This window comes from Scardinius erythrophthalmus, assembly GCF_964197995.2.
Source record: "Scardinius erythrophthalmus genome assembly, chromosome: 7".
Taxonomy (NCBI): Eukaryota; Metazoa; Chordata; class Actinopteri; order Cypriniformes; family Leuciscidae; genus Scardinius; species Scardinius erythrophthalmus.
The window spans coordinates 14,216,731-14,242,805 of record NC_138227.1 but is presented as its reverse complement, the minus strand read 5'-3'; the positions used below and the strand labels follow the sequence as shown (position 1 = coordinate 14,242,805).

Below are 26,075 nucleotides of genomic sequence, written 5' to 3'. Positions count from 1 at the left end.
GTTATTACGGTGTATCCATATAAATGGCCCACCCTGTACTTAATATAGAGTTAGGGTATGGTTTAGTTACTTGTAGTTATGCATAATTTACTGTTATTACTATAGTAAGTACACGTAGTAATGTGTAACTTTAAAATAAAGTGCTACCACAGAATGTATTTGAGTTGTTGTTTTTTCACACAAATGGAAGCGAGTAAAAAATGTGCGTTCATGGCATGTCAGCATGTTACCGATATTACGATTCCGAATTGTAAAAAGCGTTCACGTCCTTGCAGAACAAATTACAATTTGAAAACTGAATTTTCTGAGCTCCAACTTGTGGGCCTCATTTATAAAATGTTGCATAGAAACAGTCCTATATTTGATCTGACCATAATACATGTGATTCAGAGAACGAACGCACGTACAAAAAAACGTGCGTATGCCTCTCTTTCAGAACTAGAAATTATATCAGAAGTGCAAATCTTTGATCAAAAACGTACATTTACACACAAACTGATCAGCAACCGCAACATTCAGACGCCATCTTTCTTTTTCTAGCTTAAATGTCACAGAATGGAACGCAAAAGATTGTGGGGTATCAAAGGCAGCGAAGGATACATGTTGCCTTCAAAAATCGATCAGATGAAGTTATCTCGGGAGACAGGAAGTAAAGCTATAACATTGGATTCAAACATTGGATTCAAAGCCTTGATGTCTTTTGAAAATGGAATGCGTCCTCCGAAGGCAGCATTTTTATAGTTTTCGGATGCAGCTCGACTCTCTGCCTCAAGAAAAATGCGTTCGTCTGCTTAGACCCTGACGTGACAGTAAGCAGTTTTCCATGTCCAAAACCATTTTTATAAATATGAATGTCAGAGTGGAATTTATCATATGCACACTCAAAGTTCAAATCTGTGGGTATTCATGTTTTACAAATGAGGCCCTGTACCATGTGACAACTGTATCACCTGACTGCTGCAGATTCATTTTGGCTGATCGTTTCAGATTCGCAAACAGCTCAGACTCGAGAGTAGATTGTCACAGATTGTCATCTCATAATTATTAATTAAAATGCAGCAAAACAAACAAAAAACGCTTCTATAGACCTTGCATTTAAAACGCGCTCTGAGTAAATGTCCCCTTAATTCGCACTTCTGGCCGTAAAATATTGTCATCCAAACCCATGTCTTATGCCTTTCACTATTTCCTTCAGTGTTTCACAATTACCTGAAATGTTGTGGCTTGGCATCCAGCTCTCTAATACTGGCATTATGTGCGATGTGATAATTCCTCTCTGTTTAATCATCGTGCCGAGGGAACGGCGAGACAAGACATATATTGCTTTAAGTCTTGTTTTGCAAGAGCGGAAGGTCATATGAGGACTAGGAACAAGAGGATACAGTTATAATCCAGTGTATATATGCCCTCAGTGTGTGTTTTTCTTTGTATCTACTGTCTACATATTCATCTATCAACCACCGGAGAGCTGGGTAATCAACTGTAGGTGATATTATTATTCGCCCACACACTCACCAGAGCACCAGCCAAACTCTGACAGACCTTAAACAACCCCAGTCAGCGAGTGTGTGAGATAAACTCCAGACCCAGACACTGAATGACACCAGCCCTTAACAGACACACACTTGCACTGCCTCCTCCGCAACTTGAGGAGAGAAAGAGAGAGCCAGTTGCTAGGAGACGCGGCCTCCAGTGCAAACACAGAGCCATCTGTCTGTGTAAAGAGGAGACGTAGGGCAACTGAAAGGCTGGCACACTCCCTGGAACAACAGAGGAATGGAGAGCAGCCACCATCTTGTATTTTAAGCTCCTCCATATTGAAATAATGCTCTTTTTGTTAGAGTGAGCCCACATCTGGATTTTTACCTCATTTGCAGTGTTGAAGGAAGGACTGGAGTGTATCTGTTAATCAAGTTGGGGCTGAATTTAACATTTTTAACTTTCAGTTTTAAGACAAAACATAGAAAAAATGTAATTCAAGCAATATTTCACCCAAAATGGAAATTATTTACACTAATGTCATTCCCAATTTGTAGGGTATTCTTTCTTACGTGGAACATAAAAGGAAAAGATTAGTAAAATGTCCAAGCTGCTCTTTTTCATACAATGAAACACAACATACAAATATGACTTGTACCCAGTATTACAAGTCTTTTTACAAGGGATAAAGAAAAAGAAAACTGACATAATTTACTCACCTTCATGTCCTCCCAAACACATATGATGTAGTTGAAGTGTTTTTTTGTACATACAAATGGAAGTCAGTGGTAACCAACACGAGGGTAAAATTGTGACAGAATTGACATTTTTGGGTGAACTATCCCTTTAAGAAATACCATTGTTTTGTGAAAGGGAAGAAATTTAAGTCATTATTTGCTGGAAATGTTTTTTTTTCAATCTGCCATTGCTTTTAAGTCTCGTTTGCGGATATCATTCTAATTCAATACATTCAATCACCTTCATGTTTGAATATGTGCACGTGTGAATAGGATTTGAGAGCTATGTGAACAGGAAGAAATTTAACAAATAACTTAGAAATGTTGGTCTACTGTACATTTTAGCCCGACTTCACTTTCGTTGTATGGAAAAGAGCGGCATGGACAGGCTAAACATCTCATTTTGTGTTCCATAAAAAGACATTGTGATTGGACAACATGAAGGTGAGTAAATTACCGAATTTTAACTTTTGAGTAAACTGTCTCTTTAAAAACAGCATGCAGTTATGAACTATAAGTTATGCCAAGAAAAAATAAAAACATAAAGCAAATCAATCAATATTTCTGTTTTATTGACATTTTATAGCAATGTTGATGGGAGTTCCAATAATATCATAATTCTCCCATCATCCATTTATAAAATATACTACAGTTGAAACTTCTTACTGGAATACAAAAGTAGTAAATTTTGGTGTCCAGACATAAAGCGATAACAAATGCAACAACTTAGTCCCTGACACAGATGAAAATCAGTTATGGTGAATAAATACATTTATGCACATATATATTTCCACGTATCAATTCAAATTTTGCGTCAATTAAATATGTCAAGAAGTTTGTTTTTCCACTATATACAACCCAACATGCTACCATTCTCTTCACCCAAGCAAAAATAAATAAAACTTTTGTTAGGTCAATTCATTTGCAGTTGGGTCTTTGGTGATTTTTGGAGACAGTGAAGCGTCATTTAGGAGCTATGATGAATAGTATTTTTAAATTTAATTTGTTTTTTTAATTTTAATAACCTAATGGATAGCCAGTGTATGGTCTCATCTTTTGTCCTTATTCCCCAATAGAGTCCATTAACACGCAAGAACAGTCAGTACGAATTAACATCGTGAGACTGGGACCAGCACAAACTGTTGGAACATGGAACACAGACACAAAGATGTCCAGATAAAACACCTTGTAAACTGCTATACACAAAGGTTTACATTCACGTAATTACGGACATGTTTCATCTGAAATCAGTTGCAAAAAGCATTTCAGTAAAGTTCACTTTACCCTTCTTAAGATGCGGTCACATTAGTGACATTTCAGCAGAATTTCAATAGTGCAACGATGTACGAAACACAGCTCACACATCAAAGTCACTTTCAAACCAAGTAGTTTTCTGTCAGCCGGCGAAGTGAATTCGCATAACCAACTTGAACATGAGGGAACTTTTTCGCCCTCACGTGAAACACATGGATTGAAATGACTGGATTTTGTCTGCGAAATTGTGCCAAGCAACAGTAAATGTGACCGCACCTTTGGACGGTTTAAAGGAATAGTTCTCATAGTGCATTCTCACTTTTGGGTGAACTACTCCTTTAAGCCCTTTGTGTTGGTCCGTCAGAGCTCTATTCAGAGATCTCTCCATGCCAAGTCTCCTCGCTTGTGCAGATGGTGCTGAATTCGGATAGGTCAGCCTAGTAGTTTCTCACTAACACAAAGTGGAGAAAGCCCCATCAGCTCGGCGAACTCGTGACCCTGATCCTGCCAAACACAACGTGCCCTCTGAGCCCTGCCTTATGTCATATACGTGTATGAATAGAGCCGCTTGTAGTATAAACAGTCGGGCTGAGATGAGCGTGAGAGCGTATGCTGTTGTTTTTACACACATATGTCTGTACACCTTGTGTATGCATTCATGTATCTGTGTGCTCCCATGTGCCAGGTCGGACACACACACACACACACACACACACACACACGCGTGCGCTCTCTCCTCCAGACACACAAAGCCCCCCGGGGCGGCCCGCTCTCCTGATTTGGCTCCAGCTAGAGGCGTGTGTGTCAGCAGGAGATGGAGGGTAGAAGAGGGTTTAAGAGGGTAATGGCAAACCAAAGTCAGTCATTCACCCACGCATTCACCATCCACCCGTCATCTGCTTGCTCTCTCCAGGACGCTCGCTCAGTCCCAGCCGTTGTCCTTGATCATGTGGGCGAGCTCGATAATGAACTTGCCCTCCTTGTACTTCTGACTGCTCTCAAAGGCATGTTCCTGGGGGCAGGAGGAGAGCGAGAAACGACATTGACCGCAGGACTAACTTGGATGTGAAACTCGACATCATTTATGGGTTCATGACAGACTGTTCACGATAAAAAGATAAAATCGTTCATGTTGGTTTCATTTAGTTTTTGAAAAACTTTCATGGCAAAAAAAAAAACAACATCAACTGAATGACTCTAAAAATGTCATGTGGTGTAACCTTAAAATTAATTTTATTTTCCTTCCACCTTGAATACATGTGAGTGTACACATCGTAATAGTTATTATCAAACAAGTTGCAATGCAATGCAAAAAGCATCTTTTCAAATATCATGAATTATTCATTAAAAATACATTACGCTTTTTGGGGAGTCGCACCACATGACATTTTACAACCTGAACTCCCAGCTAACAAAAATAAGTGTCACACTTTAGTTTAGGGTCCAATTCTCACTATTAACTAATAACTATTAACAACGACTAAAACATAAACTTGACGACTAATGCCTCAATAAACTCCTAATTACTGCTTATTAATAGTTAGTGAGGTAGTTGTTACGTTTAGGAATTAGTTAGGATAAGAGATTAAGAGATGTAGAATATGGTCATGAAGAATAAGGCATTAATATGTGCTTTATAAGTACTAATAAACAGCCAATATCCTAGCAATATGAGTGCTAATAAGCAACAAGTTAATAGTGAGAATTGGACCCTAAACTAAAGTATTACCAAAACATTCTAAGAACGGTTTGCTAACATTCCCATCATTCTGCTAACATTCACGTCATTTTCACAAATTAGAAAAAAGTTGAATGTTCTCTGAATGGTAAAAAAATGTCCAGTTTACAAAAAAAAAAAAAAGTTTTAAAATAATTATTCTTGATTATACGAAAGTTTAGGGAACGTTCCATTTCGTCATTTTGAAAACGTTATGTGAACGTTACTTTCAAATGTTCTCTAAACATTCTGAAACAAGTATTAAAATTTAAAATGTTTCAGGTAAAAAAAAAAAAAAAAAAACATTCCACGAGTGATGTATAAATAGTTTTTGTGCTAATGTTTTGAGAACTTTATTAAAGACCAGATAACTTTGTACAAACATTCTATTAAGGTTACTGAAAAGGTTTACTTAAAAGGTTACTTAAAACATTCTATTAAAGAAATAATGTTTGTTTCATAATTTTGAGAGAACCTTACCAGAATGTTCTGAGAATGTTCCGTTAGCTGGGCTAGCCTTGTCCCATCATAAAAGGGCCAAATTATGACTGTTCGCAGGTGTCCTCACTATGATACAATTTCCGACCACAATTTTGTTCAAATATTTTTTTTTTTAAGAACATTTTCAAATTGTTATTCCTTTAATGGGGCTTTTTTTCTTCATTATTGTGTCAGGACAGTTTTTAGACATTCATGACTTAATGAATTTTAAGTCAGTCATTAAAAACATGGTCATCACAGAAGATAGGTCAAACTGTTTCAGCATTAAATATTTGTCCTTTCTTTTTATAGCTGATGGATGCAGGCAGAAGGGAGCACTCATCAGATTTCTGGAGAAGGGCACTGGGTCAAGCTTCTCTGAAACGTCTGCATTTACACTGACAAAAATATCTGCCGTATTTATAAATAACCAGGCCACTATGGGAACGTATACTTGTTTGTGTGCATATTGGTGTTTGCATTGGTCCAGACTCCATGTCAAGGGCGACCGGAAATCCACTAGCCCCGAAAAAACAATCGGCATGCGGCACAGCTGCTGATCAAAAATGGACACCATGCAAGGAATGTGTCCTGCTTAGACAAGCCTTTATGAGCAAGCTTGAACTCGCAATGCCATGCATATTAACAATGTGCTATTATCTTGAGTGATCGTGACTCTGGTGAATTTTTCGGTCAATGTTAACATGCAAACATTCACTTTCTTCAGGTAAATGGGGCAGCAAGTAGCTATTTGTTGAGCACGGGACTTATGGGTGTAAATGGAAAGCTTTAAAGGAATAGTACACCCAAAAATTGAAATTCTGTCATCATTTACTCACCCTCATGTTGTTGTATGACTTTCTTTCTTCAGTGGGGTCCAACATTTTTTGGACCCCATTGACTTCATTATATGGGCAAAACAGTTCACAGAAGAAAGAAAGTCAGAATTGTCATTTTTGGGTGAACTAATGTGCAGTTATAATGTTACCCAAAGTGTCTCGCACATCATTTATAATTCAGTTTTTCCATTTTCCACCCTCTCTACGCTGTTTTTGCTACTGTACATTTAAGACTACTATGTGTAAATGACCTGTTATGAGGTGATGTCAGTTCTATGTAAATGTACTTTAACTTTCCATGTTGTGAGGGTTTCCTTACATATTTCCACCCCAGTGTGGTTTTGCAGTTTTCGCAGTAGATGTCGGCCACCGCATGAAGCCCCGTGAGCAAAACCCGCTCCTCTGCAGGGCCACATCCCACGTTCACCCTGAGGACACCAGTGAGACACAATCACGGAAAGGAAGATACAATCAGGTGACTTTCTATTCATCAACGAATCCTGAAAAATTAAATGCATCATGGTTTTCACAAAAAATATTAATCAGCAACTATTTTTAACATTGATAATAATAATAATAGTTTCTTGAGCAGCAAATCAGCATATCAGAATGAATTTTGAAGGATTATGTGACACTGAAGATGCTGAAAATTCAGCTTTGCATCACAGAAATGAAATATATTTCAAATATAATAAAAAGTGTAATAAAAGTTCACAATATTATTGTTTTTACTGTATTTCTGATCAAATAAATGCAGCCTTGGTGAGCAAGAGTCTTTAAAAAAAAAGAAGAAAAAAAAACAGTAAAAAAGCTTTCAGACCGAACTTTTCAGCGGTAGTGTATATGCGCACAACTGCCATGTTAAACTCCTTCAAATAACAGACCTGTACAAACAAATATCCACTTAAAAACACAGAAGCAACTTACACAGAGTTGAAGAGATAAGCTCTGCCCTGACTTCCTTGAAAGGACTAAAAGAAAAAAAGAGAATTGCATGTGATATCTCACTTAAATGTTAATCTGAAAGCGTGTTAAAAAGCAGCTTTTCATCCGTGCAGAACTGATGTGACATTAAACAGCATGTGTTGATCTTCCAATCTGTGCGCTTCTCATATGCTTAACAAACATGTTTGTTCATGTCGTCAGGTGGTGATTTCTCCGCTCATTATCACCTTGGAGATGAGTTCGTCGTGGTTGGCGAGGTGTGCTCTGCAGTGGATGCAGCTGTAGGTGCGGTGGCAGCTGGGCAGGTACGCCTGGAAGGTTTTGGAGCGCGTCATGGTGACCATGGGCCGGGTCGGCGGGCGGTGCAAGAAGGGGCTGCCGGCCCAGGTCGGCTCACATGGGAAGCACCGCAACACACAGGTGAGGGCCGTGGTGGGGCGGGGTGGGAGGTATACACCTGCACACACAGGGATGTCCTGGGATGAGTATCACAGCTGTATAGATTGTCAACCAGTGCCGTGAATTTGAGGCGGCACTAACTTTTGAACAAGGTTAGATTACTATTGCTCAAGCATAGTACTTGGGTAGGGTTAGAAACCAATTATTCTACAATGCAACTGAATCTACAGTGTGAATCATACAGTTCTTAAACAAATGAATCTTATAAGCAGGAGCTTTTTTAGCTCAAATATAACCATACAGTGCAACCATTGTAGTTTAACCGAGATGGTCCTCACTGCAGAACATGAAATCCACGGGGAGGAGTCGGATCCAGATCCAACTCCTCCCACCTTACATATACCTAAACCTACCCATCTCCACCCCCTGATCCCTAAACCTACCCCTAAACCTACCCATCTCCACCCCTTAATCCCTAAACCCACCCCTAAACCTACCAATCTCCTCCCCTTATATCTGGATCCAACTCCGCCCCCCGGATCTCGTGTACTGCATTGAGGTGCTACTGGTTTAACCCAAAGTTGAACATTCCTCAACCAAGTGTACCACACGCATCCTAAAAATTGAAGCCAAAACAATTTGATGGCCCCCTGGTGGCTGGCTGCAGTATAGGTCTTTAATCCCGCCCTCTCCATGTAATCGAATGGAACACGAGCCAAACTTAAAAATTCCAATTACTCTTTTCCAAAGATGGTTTCTGTCATTTTAGTTAGTTCTCATCATGTAAACATGTTCAAGTGTTAGTTTTCCCATTAAGTTTTGTTATAATTAGTTATTGGACGGGATCTTGATGTGGCGGCTCCACCTCAGGATTAGAGGTCGACCGATATGGTTTTTTTCAGGCCGATGCCGATGCCGATCTTTTGAAATCCGGGTCGGCCGATGGCCGATTAATGCTGCCGATTTATTTTGGCCGAAATTTGGCCGATTATGTGCTTGTTTTTAACCTCTATTTGAAAGATAAAATGTAACACAAATAATTACTTAAGATAGACAAAATTTCTCAACAAAAACATTTATTGAACACTTTACCAATCTGCACTTGTACAAAAGACAAAAAGAACTTGAGATATGTTTGGTAATTGTACCTGAATGAATTGAAAATTAATTTGCTACTAATTTCAGATTAATATATTTGTTTTCCTTAACATTTTAATTAACAGTAACTTAAACACTTTGCAGTTTGAATGATGTCCTGATAAACAAAATGACAGAGTATGTTTTTATGTTTCCACTGTTCGATCGCGCCCGCGCCTCACACACACACGCGCGCACACAAATATAAGTAAACACTTTGCGACTTTAAACACACGCGACTTTTCGATCTCGATCGCGCCTCTCTCTCCCTCTCTCTCTCTCTCTCTCTCTCACACACACACACAACATATTCCAGCATTGCAATCTTTACATCGCAGCCGGAGCTAAAGCGGAGCTACAGATTAGGCGTCCCTAAAGAACTCGCGTATCTAACAGTAGTTCCGCATTTACTTTGCACGCGACTTTTATTTATTTTTATAGCGTGTATTCTCCGTGGAAATGTATACACCGAACCGTGACGCCTGTACCGTTTCGGTTCAATACGAATACATGTAGCCTACCGTTCCACCCCTAGTCTACAGTGAAATACAGTCACACATTACACTACTGTTTGGCCAGCATTTTAACCGTGTTTAATCCAGCTAGCTAACGGAATGCTAAAGTTAACTGCTGACTAGTGTCAAGTGCAGCGAAGCGATGTTTCTGTTATTCTAACGTCCGTTTTCAGAGCATCCAAGAGAAGCACAGACATAACAGTAGCACTGATATGAAGCACAGAAATGCGCGTTGATATTCGGTCCGGTAAATAACGGTCGTTAAGGCACCAGTGCCGTATTAGCTCCGGGTCTATCTGTAGCTACCCAACCCTAGCGACAACGACGCTAGTAAAGCAAAGCCAGTCCTTCACTATATAGTTGGTCTCTTTTTTTATTACTTATTTCTCTGCATTGAGTGACAACCCTTTCAAATATAAGACACACAAACAGAACAAATAAAAGTCTCAGATTCACACTGTCTGTAAATATTTGCTTACTTATTGTGACATGATAACAACCCTTCTGTGCTAATGCAACCTCAACTACGCTATCAATTTCAAAGTAGCCGAACGTCATGTCGCCTATTCATGTTTTTTCTCTAAGTTGGCAGTAACATATCAAAAGTTTTTAATTAAATATAAAAGAGTGTTCTCCAAGGAACTTAGCTCCTTCCTTAAGCACTGGATGAGGTCTGCTCACTCTGCTGGAGAATGACTCTAGGCGCGGCGTGCGTCGAATGCGTGTTCCACAACAACAACACTAGGCTGCCCACAGATGCGCCTGCCTAATAATCGGCTTGATACACTTGGATATTGGCCGATGCCGATTATGTTAAAAATGCAAAAAATCGGCCGATTAATCGGCCGGCCGATGAAACGGTCGACCTCTACTCAGGATCACTATTGCGTAGACTCGGGCTCCGAACGACGCAATCAGCAACAATCGTTACTGGGAAATTTTTGCTTAACTGTGGAAGGAAAAAGAGTTGCGATGCCCAACTTTTTTACAGTCTACGTCCACAAATCTCAGTGACCAAACAAGCCCCCCCCCCCCCCAAAACAGCTCAGACGTACGAAATAGACATTCAGTGCCTCGTCACCCTGCTTTCGTTTTAAACACTCCCATTAAAACAATTGGAAAAATACACTAGCCTCTCGGAAAAAAAACGCAAAAGTGGATACAAGGCTTAAAACACATTTTGCCAGAATTGTTTGATATTATATTAATAATTGAAATGATCTCATCATTTGGCAGCAGAATTGTATTGTCTTCCCAACTATTTTCTTCCTCAAAAATACTAAAAGAATTGTTAATGGAAACGTTGACGAATCTGGTTTGTTAAGAAGAATCAGAACTGGAAACATTCAATTTCTCATGGTTCCCATCCCTAAACTTTGGTACATAACTTGTCCAACACAGTTCACATTTAATCAAAGAAACCTTAAATCCAGTGGTGTTGTTGTTAACTAAAACTCAAGTTACTAAAAATAATTTTCATTAACTGAAATAAAAATGAAATCAGTCAAACTATAAATACTAGATGAAAAACTTAAACCCAAAAAACCTTCAAAATAAGAATAAATATATAAATAATACTAAAACAATACTTCTTACATCATGTGGCTTGTTGAGGAAAGGTGTGCTGTTACTTTTCTAAGTGATCAGATACTTTGCTGTAGGCTCTTTTAACTTGGGCCAGAAAGACCTGGCCCACATCATGGTGGCCACTTTATCCATCTTTCCATTTTGTTCACTAGTGGTGCAGAAATTGCACGCTTCCCCTTTAAGAATGTCCAGTGGTTAGCATCTGTTTTTATGCACCAGTCTGATGCTTTATTGTTGCATTGCTCTCTCAGTCAGAAGGCTTTGTTGAGGCAGGGGTGAGCCCGTCTTAAGAGCCCAGAGCAAAAAGGCGCCTCTTATGTTCTGTCCATTGTTTTTCCGTCAAAGCGTGGGGCTGGGGAATAAAGACGCTACTGATGGATCGAAGCGCTTTCCCACACAAACACACAACTGTCGGCTGGGGAAAACGCACACTCGTACTCGTCCACAAATAAACTCTCTAGCATTCTGGTGACCCGCTCTCACCCCAGTTCCACACTCTGACCCATGCGGGTATTTTAGGACTCTGCGAGTTTGCTCAGGACATGATGCTGAAAGGACCCATGGTGTTTTCTTACAGTTTACCGTCAACCAAACGATGCACTTTGATACACTTCTATAACTGCATAATAGATGAGATAATGGATTTCTCTTTCTCTCGCACAAGCTTTGGGAGAGACAAAAGTGGCTTTTATTTGTTTAAAGTTAATTCTGGTTCCATCTATACATGTATATTATATTTTAACTTAAATGTAAGATGGAAACATCAATGAATTATCATTAGAAGAGTGGAAACCTAATGGTTTACAAGTATTTCAGGGAGATGTAAACTATCCTTTGAGACTCAACGCTGAAGGAACCAATGAGTAAGAAACGATCCAATATGCCTTTTATTGCTCTGGAATGCTTTTTCCAACATTTTTTCTTGGGATTTTGTGTTTGTATCCTTCCTTATTTACGCAGCTGCAAATTGAATCCAGGTTTTGTATTGCCATAAAAGGCAGATCGATAAGAGCAAAGGGGGAGAGTCTCAGTATGGTTTCATCATGCAGACAAAAACATATTCGCTGAGCTCTGATCCGTGAACGCTGATGAACCTTCAGGCACAACCAGTTCAAATACTGATCACTGATCCAACACATAAACTGTGCCACAGATCACAAAGCTGGACACAAGCAGAATAGAAAGCAGCACATCTTATAAGATGCCTTATAGTAATTGTATGTAGTGTTCAAGAGATTAAACTAGGGTGACAGAGGCAGAAGATTCAATCAGATTGTCTAAGCTGTTCTGAGTGTTTTTAGGGTCTGCAAAGAACAAACAATACTAAAGATCACAAATACCAGCATTAAAGGAATAATTTACCCAGAAAATACAATTCTGTCATAATGTCTCTCATGTCATTCCAAACCCATTCACAGCTCTTTCCTTAACCAGGTCTGTCTGTCATGCTCCAAAAATGACAAAAAGCACCATAAAGGTAGTCCCAATGGCTTGAGCGCTATCTCCCTGTAGCCCAAGACTGGTTGCCCACTGAAGCTAAGCAGGGTTAAACCTGGTCAGTACCTGGTTGGGAAAACTCCTGGGAAAACTAGGTTGCTGCTGGAAGAGGAGATAGTGAGGCCAGCAGGGGGTGCTCATACTGTGGTCTGTGTGGGACACTATACTGTGAAGAAAGTCTTTTTGGATGAGACGTTAAACCGAGGTCCTGACTCTCTGTGGTCATTATAAATCCCAGGATGTCCTTCAAAAAAGAGTAGGGGTTTAACCCCAGCATCCAGGCCAAATTTGCCCATTGGCCACTGTCCATCACCATGGCCTCCCAATCATCCCCATATAGCCTACTGATAGACTTCATCACTGTCTCCTCTCCACCAATAAGCAGTGCGTGTTCTGGCGCACTATGGCTGCCGTCACATCATCCAGGTGGATGCTGCACATTGGTGGTTGAGGAGATTCCCCCCTTCCATGTGTAAAGTGCTTTAAGTGCCTAGAAAAGTGCTATATTTTGACTTAACAAATTATTATTATATTCCAAAGGCCTGTCCAAATACCCACACTTGACTACTTGTCTACATCTATGATGTATTTCCTGTATTTGGCCCAAGAGTTTAAGTGGGCGTTAAGACTGCAAGTGTGTGAAGAACTTTTGATTACCTGATGATTTATTTACACATTTACACACACAGAATACAGCTTTATGTACACATTTAAATTTTTATTACTTTGCATTTTAAAATAAACTTCTATAGCTGCATCCAAATTCAGAGGCTGAATCCATCGAAGGTCGATTGAGTCACCGCGGCGCGACGAAGGCTGTCCCAAGTCGAAGGCTCCTTCAGATGCGGCCTCGAAATGCATAATTTCTCAGCTCAGGATCCTTCGCAGCCAAGCCTATCCCAGAATTCATTGCGCGCCGGTGATGACAGGACCGATTACACTTTTAAATCTAAGTATTGGGTTTCAATTTACTCAAATAATCTAATGTATCTAATGATACAAATGTAACAATTCAAATGTTGACATCTTACCTAGATGCGATTTTATATAGTTTATACTCTTTATTATGTCCATAAATGGACCAATGTGAACATAAATGTGAACATGTTTAGACAGGGTTTGAACCCTGTTTTGTTTTCAGGCAGCTGTCTAAGGCTATAGGCTAGACTGTCCCATTTAACAACTTCTGGTCCGACCTTGAGTGTAAGTTAAGGGCACTGAGCTTTGGAGATTTTTCAGACTTGGGACAGTCAAGTGTCCAAGACGGCAAGTGTGGGTATTTGGACAGGCCCGCAGCCTTCTGAACCCAGACTCTTAGTTTTATGGAAAGAGTTGCATAAATATGTTTACTTTTGTGTTCCATGAAATAAATAACAGCATACAAGTCTGGAAAGACATAATGGTGAGTACTGTAAATAATGACAGGGTTTTCATTTTTTGGGGAACAGTACCTTTAACTTTGTTAATTTCCCCCTTAAATTAATATCCCGAGGTTACCGTAGTCAGCCGCATCCAGTCCTTATCCAGATCAGATGGTGGACCAGCACCAAGAAGACACGACCACAACTCAGCCCTGAATGTCAGCAGAGATCCTGTCTACAAGACAATCCCCTGCGAAGGCCTCGTCGACACGACAGCCATCGGCACAGATCCTCAGCAAAGACCACAAGAACCAGACAAGACCACAGACCTATGACCAGCTTCGTCTCCATACTGGCGTGATGAATCTGATCTTCAAGCAAAAGGAACTGTATGAAATATTTGAATGCTACCAATCCACAATCTGATTTCTGACTTGTGATGCAGACTGAATCATAATCACACACTATGTTCGTTCGTTGGCCAGAGGAAAACTGGTCCCATGACTGAGCCTGGTTTCTCCCAAGGAGATTTTAGGTTCCTTGGACACTTAATATTCAACAAAATGATTGATTTCACTGCACTGACACTATTGGATGAGAACTGAACTGTGCTGGACGATGACATCGCTGTTTTCTGCAGGACTGCTTTATAGATTAAATGAACTAATTTAATAATTGATTATCTTTCTTTACAATAGAACTGAATCAACACTGTTGTACAATGACACTCTTTTCTTTTAGAGCTGCTGTACACTGAATCAATTTCCTGTAAAGCTGCTTTGAAACTATTTGTATTGTATTGTATAATGCGCTAGGCTATATAAATAAAGGTGACTTCACTTAATGTCTCCTGCTGATTGCTCTGATAAATTTGTTGTGACAGAGGGGTTGTAGCACTCATCACTTCAAGGACTGTGCAACGCAAGGACCTTCCTTATGTAACCAGAGCAGCGCTGATGGGGATAACAGCAGCAACAGAAAGAGAGGAAACACATCCTTGAGCTGCGTCCATCCCTTCACTGGCTGTCCGGCCTCCAGCGTCTTATTTAACAGTCTTTTTGGTGATGCATTTACTGTAATTACTTTGAGATAAGATTCCTAATCTGGATTTCTGACATGATTTTAGAAACCTTCCACAACCTTAATTTTTAAGACAAATGGTGTAATATGATGTTACGTCATAGCAAATGATTGAACAAACAGCCCCTGTAATTTCCTGAGTGGGTCATGAAAATTAAAATGTTCTGCTTTTTGTGATTATCCATTTCTGATGGCTTGTATTTGCCTTCATATGCAGTTTATCACACAAAGAGTGTCACGGTATAATACCATAGCTTAAGACCTGCTTGAAAAAAATGTGAAAAACATAATCCCTGTAGACCGGATTGGATTTGACAGTGTTTCAGAAATTACTTGTCAGCATTCAGGCTCTCTGAATTCGATCGTGTAAGAGCGAGTGAGCTCGTTGAAAATAAAACAGTAATCAATTCTTATTATTGTTTCATGCAATAAGTCAATGTTTGAGTGCTGTGCTGGACTAAACCTGATTCACTGACAGCAGACACTATGTGGGGCTGGATTTCAGCCACAATGCACTACTGGCACTGTTTCCTCCTTGGAATCACAAGCATGCTTTCAATTTTGACCCCTGACAACAGCAATAAACAACATTTAAAATAAAATAAAAAGAATTTTGGAGCCAAATACAACATACTGGAGCAAATTGACACTAAACATGGCAGTAAAATATGAGACATGTTGAAATTTCACAATATCACACTTAAACATGTTGATAACTCAACCTACTGCTCAATGCAGCTCTGTCATTAAGCTCCATCAACTCAAACCCATCAGTAACTTGACTAGTTAGGGAGCTTACTAAGTTTCAAAACACAACCAATAGATAAACCCACGACATGTGCAAATGTTATTGTTCTGTAACATTTTATGACATGTTCTATATATGAAATATTTTGAATACTCTATATTAGGTATTGAATGTTACTGAATGTTGATCATTAACTCATAGATAAATATTCAGTAACACTATTCTACAGTGTCCTTGTGTGCATCTAGTAGTTTCTATGGTAATAACTAAAAAATATTCAAAATTACATGCAACTAACCCTAACTCAAACCCTAATATAACCCTAACCCCATAGTAAACACATGTAGTTAGGCTAATTAATATTACTCAGTACTTAAATGTAGCCTATAATTACACTGGAACAAGGACACTTTAAAATAAAGTGTTCTTTAAAGTATTAAATATTATGCTGAATATTCTTTTTTAAATATGTATTTCTTTAACATAATATATTTAATAACCAGTGGGTCTGTGATCAAAAACAGCAATGTTTATCTCCTGGAGAACTCCGACATGACGCAGACTGAATAAAGTGCACACTAATGCTGCTATTGATGCAGAAATGTCTTCATTTATGACGGATAGCACTCACATGCCATGCAAACGGAATGATAAAGGAGATGATGGTCAGATATGATACATGTGGCACTGATGATGCTGCAGTGATGCTGGATGTGATAGTGGAGATGTTTGATAAACAAGCATCAGTGGCAGCATCACCACTGCGGACCTGCAGCGCATCACATCACACCATCTCCAGCAGAACCAGAACACAACACCGTCATCCTGACCTGATGCTCTTACACACACTATCAGTTGACATGATTTACATAAAGCAGATGACATAATTATCACACTTACATTTAGACTACGTGTTAAAACAACTCGCATTTACCTTTGGAAAGAAGAAAATGGGGCTGTGATATGGTGGCACGCGCTCCTCTTCCGTTTAAGTAAACCGGGATTCACAGCAAACTTTGCGTATGCTTTCCTGTCACGACAAATTCCTTCTCCCGCTTCGCTCGCGGTAAGTGTGGACGTGGTGCATGTAAACTAAGTTTTGTATGGGCACGATCGCACTGTACATCACCTACAGGGCAAATGACAACTCTTTCCACCAATCACTGAGACGCAGAGGCATAGCAACATTACGCTGATTGGTCAGAACATGAAAAAACAACCAATCATAAATTGGGCTGGTATCTACCTGCAACTGTAACTGAGTTTAGAGAACTTATGTCGAAAATCTCATTTTTTTCATCGACCAGAACATGTTTTACGTGGAATTAAAAGGTACAAGATACTTCACTGTATTCATTCTGTGATGAAATATCAACTATGTATCAACTATGTAAGTATTTTGTTTATTTAAAACTTTGTAAAAAAAACAAAAACAATTTCAAACATATTGAAGTACACTGAACTCATTAGAGTATAGCAAAGCTATAATCAAAGAAAGTTAAAAATAATTAAATAGACGTTTTGATGTTATTGTAAATTTATATTTTGTTATCTCGTAGTATTTTGCATTGGTTCGTTAGAGCAAGTTTTAGTTACCATATAGCGCCCTCTTCTGGTCAAAATGTGTTTTTTTTAAGTTACATGCACTTAATGCGTCAAAGGTTGTACACTCTAAAAAATGCTAATATGGATAAACACAACTGTTGGTTTAAATTAAACATTAACCGTTGGTTAATTTAAACCAACGGTTGGGTTTGAGCATATTTGACCCAAACATGTGTAACAACCCAGCATTTTTATAGTGTATTTATCTACTGTTTGACGAGAATAATGAATTGATTAATTAATTAATTAATACATTAATAAGATTAATAACACAAAGGCAAGATATAATTGTTTAAATTAATTTATAAATTATTTTCTATGTCAGTATATTCACAAATCCAAAACAGTACAGTGCAACTGAAACCAGATAGGCTATATAACTAATCTTTGAATTCATCTTTGTAGCTATCACTTGAAATTTAACAGTACATTGAGTTCATACACAACAAATGAAAGTGGCTTGGAGAAAATATGAACTAGAAAATTAAACACAGCACAAGGCTAAGAGTTACTATATCCATATATACTTTACAAAAGGAGGGGAAAAAACACATTTGAACTCCACAACTACATCATTCAGGAGTGAGTTACTGTCATGTCAATTTTGAATGCATCCTGTATTTCATTATTCCTTAAAAGAGTGAGATAATGTTTCTTTTTCTCTTTCAATGCATCAAAAAAGTAAAACCACCAACATTTTAAAGTTAAAATCTTTTCCTGACCCAGCAAAAGTACATTCAAGTCACATGACCACACACAAGCCTTGTCTGTGACCCAGTTACACTCCAACACAACCTCTTTCATCAGTATAAAACACACACAACCAGTCAAAAGCTCGGACACACCTGACTGACTTTGTTTCTCATGATCACAAAACCTTTTGACCTAAAGGCTATTGCTTGAATACTTTCAATTTATTTAAAAGACAAATATAAAGTTCCCCTATGCATGATTTTTTTATAACTTAACTTATATTTAGTTTATTATTATTATATAAATTAGTTTGAGTTTAAAGAAAAAGCAGGGTTTGAAGCAGCTTAAATATGAGTTTTTATTACTTTAATATTGTAACATGCTGAAATAGTAATAATGAAGATTGAATTGTGGTCAAAACTTCTGACTGGTCATATATTAAACTAAACACTTAACACTTCAAGCAATACTGATGCATCTTTTAAGCCACAAATCTTGAAATTGACTATCTTTTATTATCAAAAAACCCCCCCAAAAAATAATTTACAAACACAAAATATACACACGTCAATCAAACCACAATTAAACCACATAGTACTGAAGTAAACATTAAAATCTCCGGTGCCCTCTGATTACTGGTCTCTCAACAATCCCATAATACATCTTAAAACTAATGTTTATTGTCGGTGCCTTGGAAAAGCTTCGGTATTGTCATTTAGACAATTAACTCTTTAGTGAGTTCAGTGTTATTGCAGAAACTGATGCACAGCAAGTACCAGTAGGATTTACATCCTCACACTGTGATGAAACAATCAACTGCCAGTCAATCATACACTGAAAGTGCCAGTAGGGTAAATTTCACAGAAATATCATGACGATCATGACATCACCCTAATATAATTAATAATTCAGCATAGTCTCTTATAAGTCCTCCAGCTTTTTTATGGAAAATGTGTATTGCTATGAAGTTAAAGCTACAGAATGATTTCATGACATCCGGTTCGTTTTAAAACGGCTCTGATGCTGAATTGCAGATTAATGCAGAACTGATAGCTGCCACTTCTACTCTCACGGATATAAACATCAAAGACTGCTGGGTAATTAAAAGGCCCATTTCAGAGGCCAAAGATCAGCGGAAAAGCATATTGATTGTTTAATTTGGCCTCGAGTCTTATTTAAGGGTGGTAGCGTAGTTGTTTTTCTCCATGAACTCCTTTAGCTTGGTGGGATAGTCTGTCATAATCCCTGTAGCTCCAAGGTCAAAGGCACGTTTAAAGTCCTCCTCGTCGTTCAACACCCAGATATACACCTGTGGTTGGAAAGGAAAAAGCAAAGACCAGTGGAAAAGTCCCATGATGACATTCCAGACAAGACTGAAATTCCATTCAAAGCTTCTGCCATCTGCTCATGCACATCACAGCACTCAAAACACTGTTTACCCATAAAGCACATGTGGTGTATGACCTAAATCTCATTTAAAGATTAGACTCACTCACCTGTATTCCTCTGCCCGTCAGATGATCGAATAGAGCTTTTCTCATGAGGAGCCTGAAAATAAATCCGTATTATCATTCCAACATATTAACAACCTTTAAATTAAGTGTGAATATTAGATGCTTGTAATTACTATTATCACTAAGGCCAGCATGGGCAAAAACACTAAAGCAGGGGTGTATTCCAGAAAGCAAGGTTAACTTACAGTCACATGTACCCTGAACTCTCGGTTGATTAACCCAAACCTTGCTTACTCGAGGTATGCGGGTTCCAAAACCGCAGTTTGAGGAAAGTTCAGTCAACCCGGAGTATGAAACTCAGAGTAAACGGTGACAAAGACAGGAGTCACCATTACAAAAAAAAACAGACGCTAGTATTGAAGAAGCAGGCCATTCTTCTTTTTTTATTTTGTTTAATGGCGATTTACATTCATATGTGGAAATAAATCCGATATGTGCCAATGCGACTGTCATGTAAACAGGCAGATCGGATTTTCTGAGGCATTAGGACACCAACGTCTCCGTGGTTTAATGTTGAGATAAACCCTGACGCGCATCTGCAAAGGGACTGATGGCCCAACAGAGGAATGTGGACAAACGTTGACACAACATATCAAAGGTTGGCTTGCTCATCCTAAAATTTAGGACCCACTGCTCCTCGTTAAAGCCCATATTTAAACAGAATATGCTCCCGCCAGTCCTGAGATCTCTCTCGCACACAATAACTGAAGCATATACGCATGCTGCAATGGTGGCACTTTTCGTCCTCCTCCGCCTCAAAATCATGGTGATGTTTGGCGAACTTTGCTTATATCGTAGAGCTAGCATCAAGCATATTTCACGTTCGTCCATCTGTGCAAGATAATTTAACCCTTTAAGCATGCGTGATGTTTCAGATAGTATAGCAAGTGTAAACACATGAACCGGATATGGGTCACAGTTGAAAGAACGTGAAAACGGACGGTCAAAAAAATCGGAAAAAGGTAATCAGAATTGGGCATCAAGACCTGCAGTGTAAACGAGGCCTTTAAGACTTGACGCACGGATCAATTAAACTGTTACACTGTTACTCTTTCTCAGATTTTTACATTAACTTAAAACATCACTGACTGTGTTTATGTGAATACTCACCAAAACTGGCATTTTGACATATTTAAGCACAGTAAGCAGCGAAAAAAAAACTCAATTTAATAGTAAATAGCCGCTTAATGTGTGCACACTTTGGGTGTGAGCACAAAAACTGCACGAATGTGTACAATTATGAGCAATTCGTGCAATCCCACAGCGAAATTCAAGCCCTGTAACAGCAACAATATTCATCCGGAGCAAATGAAACGAGTGATTGAGGATAGGCGGGTTGTGTGTTAACTTGCTGTCGGAGAAATTAGAGAGGGAGAAAGTACAGCTATTATTGTGTATCTATTATCTATTCTGCGCAAAATGAGTATTGAGTATATACTGTATAAATGCTTGTATGCTCAATGCTTATATAATATTGTGTGAAATCTGTCACGCCCACTAGAGCCTCATCAATAGGGCACGCATGAGCTTAATACTTCTGAAGTAAACTAACCTGCAGCACAGGTTATGTTCAGAGAATAAGTTGCTATTTCTAATAACAATCTAATACCCTGAAAGTTACCAAAGGTTTTGGAACCAAAAGTTGAGATTATCAACTTTCTATAGGTAAGTCGCATAACCTGCTTTCTGTAATACCCCCCAGGCAGTTTTCTACGTTCAAGAAACACATAAACCATGTGAAGGAAATATTTAGGTAAAAGGTTTATAGAGGCCAGAGTGTACATAAACTCACGTGTCTGCCAACCACGTTATAAAACGCTGACTCCGTGTCTGACGCTCAGGATCTTTGAGTCTACAAGAGACAAAATATTTATCACTTTTCAAATTCCCCAAAAAATCTTTAGAGAAAATGTCTAGCAAAGCACTAGTTTTATGAGCATCCAAAGGTCATCCAATGCATGAAATTAAAAGAGCCTGAATCTACTAACTAAAGGGTCAAATCTAAAGACTTTTTTTTAAATCCTGGAAGAAAAAGAATGATTGGAGCATGTATGTAAGTATGACTAAAATGCAGATGTTCCTCACTTGGAAACAATTGAAGGCATTGGAATCTCCAGGAATTGTTCCTTGAGCGGGACGAAGGGCAGGAGGCCTGTGTAGAAGAGACCCACTAACAGCAGCACTCTGGACAAACTGAACAAGACTGGGATTTGCGGATTCTACAAAACAAGCGGGAAAACATCAGACATTGACATTTCGCATACTCCGAGTTCGAATGATTTACTATCAGAGTAAATCAATGTTGTTTACTAAAAAAAACCAATGTTTCACCTCTTCGTAACATTTCCTAACGATTTCATTGCTGGAGTTTCCCCAGACGGTCAAATGCTCCCTGTTGTATCGGATGACCATCTCGGACACCTGTCGGAAAAAAGGTAGAACTCTATTTTGCTTCTGACAAACTTGTCTCACTAACCTGATTAATTTTAGTGGTGACAAACAGCCGCTCAGACAGAGGATTCAAGGAAATGAAATATGAGCAGGACTGGCAGGGTCATCACACCTTCTTGATGAGGGTGTCGTTGTTGACCTTGATGTCGATGTTTACAGGGGTGTTTGGGAAAGCTTCAAACACGTCTCTCAGCAGTGGGATGCGTTTGTCATCTCCTCCTTCACAGTAGCACTCTGAAATGAATGTATACTAGACATATTTGAATCAAGTAAACAGTGGCTTGTTTTAAATATGTATTTTTTAGTTTGCACATCTTTTTTACAACTGCATTCAAACTGCATAAATTCCAAAAGTTTGTATAAAAAAAATCTTATAATCATGTTATCCTGTGTGATTTTAAGAATGACCCAAAGAGCTTGTGCTTTAATGGAGGCACATGCTTCAATCGGACCATCTATCCACTTATCCACTATCTCAACGCCCGTTAGTGAGCATTATTTAATCACATTACACATTTAAGCAAAGCATTTAAAAACGTATGGTGTACACTACAGTCTCTGTGCTCACTGCGTCCCAAACTGGAGTATTTTAAGGATTTATAAAAGATGAATCACTGTCTGAACATCCGGGATTTCGGTACAGAGATAAAGGTTAGGATTATCATTTTTTGGTAGTATTACATCACATCATGAGTGTATATTAGCACCATTTGTTGTTTTCTTGGTGCATCTGGTAGAGCGTTTGGACCCAGAAGCGGTGACGCATGACGTCAAACTTAACAAACGGATACAAAGAAGCTCACATGATCAGTTACAAATTTTGTTCAGTGACAGAAATAGTGAAGAAACAAAAAGCAAATAGCATTTCCATATAACTTATTTTAATTTTTTTAATCCTAATTTTTTTTTTTTTCAGATTCTAAAACGTTTCCAGGATTCAATTCAAATTTGTTGAACATGACCTGGACTGAACACTCACCTCGTTTGAAAGTTACCCCAAGCTTACAAAGGTAAGGTGGAAGTTCCTAAGAAGACAAACACACACAAACACTTTTATATTACAGCATTTATTTATTGACATAAGAGTTTTACATCTGCTACAAATTAGTCAAGGCATGAAAAAATTTGGATTGTGAGTGTGAATACAGGGTGTTTTAAGTTTCTCCACTCACAGCATAAGCCACATCAGCGATGTATGAGTTAATGCCAGTCGACCTCTTGAGGTTGGAATCATGCAAAACCACCACCTGCTCATCCTTGGTCAAATGACAGTCCAGCTCCAACATGTCAGTGCCAAGTTTTACAGCGCTGAGGAAGTAGAAAACATTCATTTTCATCCAGAACATCATAGAATATTTTTGTACAATTTATTCATCAACTGATGATGCCACTTAGAGGAAGGATGAAACATATTCGGAAAAGAGGAAAAACCACTCCAGAAAACTTCTGAATTCTACAACATCAAGTATACTTATATATTAACTAAACATGCTTTGTTTTAGTAGTCACATTTATCAATTCAAATCAAAGCCATAAACAGCAGCCCATTGATAAACTCACTGCCTGAAGGCTGCCATTGTGTTCTCCAAGTTCTCACCGGCCCCTGAAGATGAACAAAACAATATGTATCAGGACAAAATGTAGCTATTTTGTAGTAGCAGTACTTTGTTTGCTCACTATATTGATTTTGGTAGTAAAATCATTACTTTAGGTAATGTTTATATTCAGACTATATCTATATGTAGTTTCTGTGGTATTTCACTTCACAGTCCACACTCCAGTGCCTAGTCAATAAAGATAAGTTAATGATGAACCCTCTGAACCAACACTGGCCCAACATGAAGGTATTATGACATTTGTCTTATATCTCTAATTTGACATAATCCAGATTTTCAACCAGGAACGATGTGAACTTCAGGTCCTGGTGTGACAAGGGGTGTGGTAAGGCTCTAAGACTTGTTTGTTGATGGTAACCTAATGTAATTTCAACAAATTATGGATAAAGTCTTGCAAAATATCTCCAGTTGAGAAATTACTTTTTTTTTTTATAAATCTTTATGTGATCGATCTGGCACAGAGGATACGGAAATTATGGGAAGGGGAGTTGTAGTTCCAATTGATGAGGATATTTGGGACAAAGTATGGGAAAATTATAAATTAACATGAGTCTGTAATCATATGAAAGCAGTTCAGCAGAAGATAGGCCTATAACACAGATTACATAGGTTATATAACCAGACCACACACATGCTTTTAACAATTCCTTTTCCCCCTTTTGTCTTAAATGCAAAATTATTGGAATAAAATACTTTGTGAAAAGTAAAAGTTTCTAAGTATAAACCTGGAACTGGAACCCTTGACACTTTCTTAACATTCCTGTCTGATAATTTAGTCCTCACCAATCCCTACCCCTATGTTATCCCTAAAATCAGAGGGAAATGGTCTGTGAATAACACTGATGTAAAAAGCCTTAACCCGGGTTGTAAGCCTAAACTTGACAAACCGTAAACTTGTCCTTCAAATCTTTTTGGTTGGTTGGGACTTGGAATGTTGTTCCAGGTCAGGATAAACAAAGTTATACTTTGTGAAATCATGTTCACATACTGGTTGTAACGGACGTAGGCCAGTAAGGGCTGTGTGTGTAAGCCTAAATCCCCTTGCCTCAAGAGGCGTGCAAGTGAATGACACTAGTGACTGTGTAAGGTTAATTCATTGACTCAAAACCTAGCTAAATCATCATTTTGCACATCACAGAGCCCTGGGTTTTGACTTGACTGGACTAACGTGACAAAGAAAGCTGTAGCCTATATTTGACATAACTTATAAAAGCATCGTCTGTCCACTCACCGCCGCGGTGTGAGATGTGTCTGCTTCGGAAGGCTTCTCTCTTTCGCCGGTGCAGCAGTGACGGACACTTCAGCAGTAACGCCGATGTAAGCACATACCCGGTAACCGTGGACAAAACATAAACCACGGCGCTCATTTTTACCTTTAGCTATCGGACAAGCAAGTCAGACCTGTAAAGCACCTTAAATGACTAGAAATTCATTAAGAAAAGACGTAAAACGCGACAGTCCCTTCTGGAGTACCACACACACCGGTCGATCGATATCATCCAGCACCTCTGGCCATCCGCCGCTGCCACACTCTGTACCGATAAGAAGAAAGCCGAGAGAGGCTCTGAGCCTGAACATATAGTATCAGTCAGATTAGATCCTTCTTTAGGTGCACCGTCATGCATTTCTTTGTAAACCCACCCATGGTATTACAGTCCAATGTTTCTTGATAGGCCATCCCCCTGCGCAGTTTAAATATTGCTTCGGTCAATAACAATAACAGTCGCATGAACGCGCATGCGCACTACGAGCATCTGATGATGCGAGTGAACGCAAGAGGATGCTAATGGACAAATAAAGTCTTTCGGATCAGATGCGTTCAACTGAAAACGCGTCAAATAAACAAATAAGCAGTTTGCTTTATTAAAAACGGTCAGTGATAGAATAGATCCAGTGTTGATCATGAAATCAAAATCAAATAAATGTAATAAAATAAATGTAAAAACATTAAAAACGAATTTATTTACGAAGACTTCAGATGCAAAAGCCTCTAAGTCCGTCTAAAGTTTTTGTTTAATATTACTATTTTTATCAGGCTGCTATGTATAGGTTTCTACCCAAGTACCGGCATTTCTGAATGGGCTGAGGCTGGGATTTAGTGAGTTTGAAGTGAACGTATTTGATGAACGACAGAGGTGGCTTTTTAGGGGCTTTTGCATCGGATTTCTTCACACACACACACACACACACACACACACACACACACACACACACACACACACACACACACACACACACACACACACACACACACACACACACACACACACACACACACACACACACACACATAGAGCTTTGCTATTTCATAATCTACACACACACACATAACCTATAGTTTATCTAACATAGGACTCACACACACAAAAAGGGGGGATATAAAACAAAAATAAATAATGGGACACCAACGTTTACTCTTTT

At 38.8% G+C, this 26,075-nt stretch overlaps 2 protein-coding genes across 5 annotated transcripts; both read right to left on the bottom strand.

The window, feature by feature from the left end:
• Positions 1–2,768: 2,768 nt before the first annotated feature.
• On the bottom strand, positions 2,769–16,930 carry ypel2b (yippee-like 2b). Of its 4 annotated transcripts, XM_081370592.1 has the most exons (6): positions 16,710–16,908; positions 14,084–14,318; positions 7,679–7,908; positions 7,434–7,477; positions 6,826–6,934; positions 2,769–4,482 (listed from the first exon to the last, which is right to left on the bottom strand). In XM_081370592.1, exons 3-6 carry the CDS (start codon positions 7,793–7,795, stop codon positions 4,393–4,395), a joined length of 360 nt encoding a protein of 119 aa, XP_081226718.1. In that variant the 5' UTR covers positions 7,796–7,908; positions 14,084–14,318; positions 16,710–16,908; the 3' UTR covers positions 2,769–4,392. The 4 variants fall into 4 exon arrangements, with proteins under 4 accessions (XP_081226718.1, XP_081226719.1, XP_081226716.1 ...); XM_081370593.1 differs by lacking the exon at positions 14,084–14,318 and having other exon boundaries at positions 16,710–16,930; XM_081370590.1 differs by lacking the exons at positions 14,084–14,318; positions 16,710–16,908 and adding an exon at positions 10,184–10,239.
• Positions 16,931–17,668: 738 nt separating this feature from the next.
• gdpd1 (glycerophosphodiester phosphodiesterase domain containing 1) lies at positions 17,669–25,422 on the bottom strand. The gene is made up of 10 exons (XM_081370582.1): positions 24,886–25,422; positions 23,599–23,641; positions 23,211–23,346; positions 23,018–23,063; positions 22,151–22,272; positions 21,919–22,008; positions 21,673–21,806; positions 21,380–21,439; positions 19,570–19,621; positions 17,669–19,382 (listed from the first exon to the last, which is right to left on the bottom strand). Exons 1-10 carry the CDS (start codon positions 25,019–25,021, stop codon positions 19,245–19,247), a joined length of 957 nt encoding a protein of 318 aa, XP_081226708.1. The 5' UTR covers positions 25,022–25,422; the 3' UTR covers positions 17,669–19,244.
• Positions 25,423–26,075: the final 653 nt, after the last annotated feature.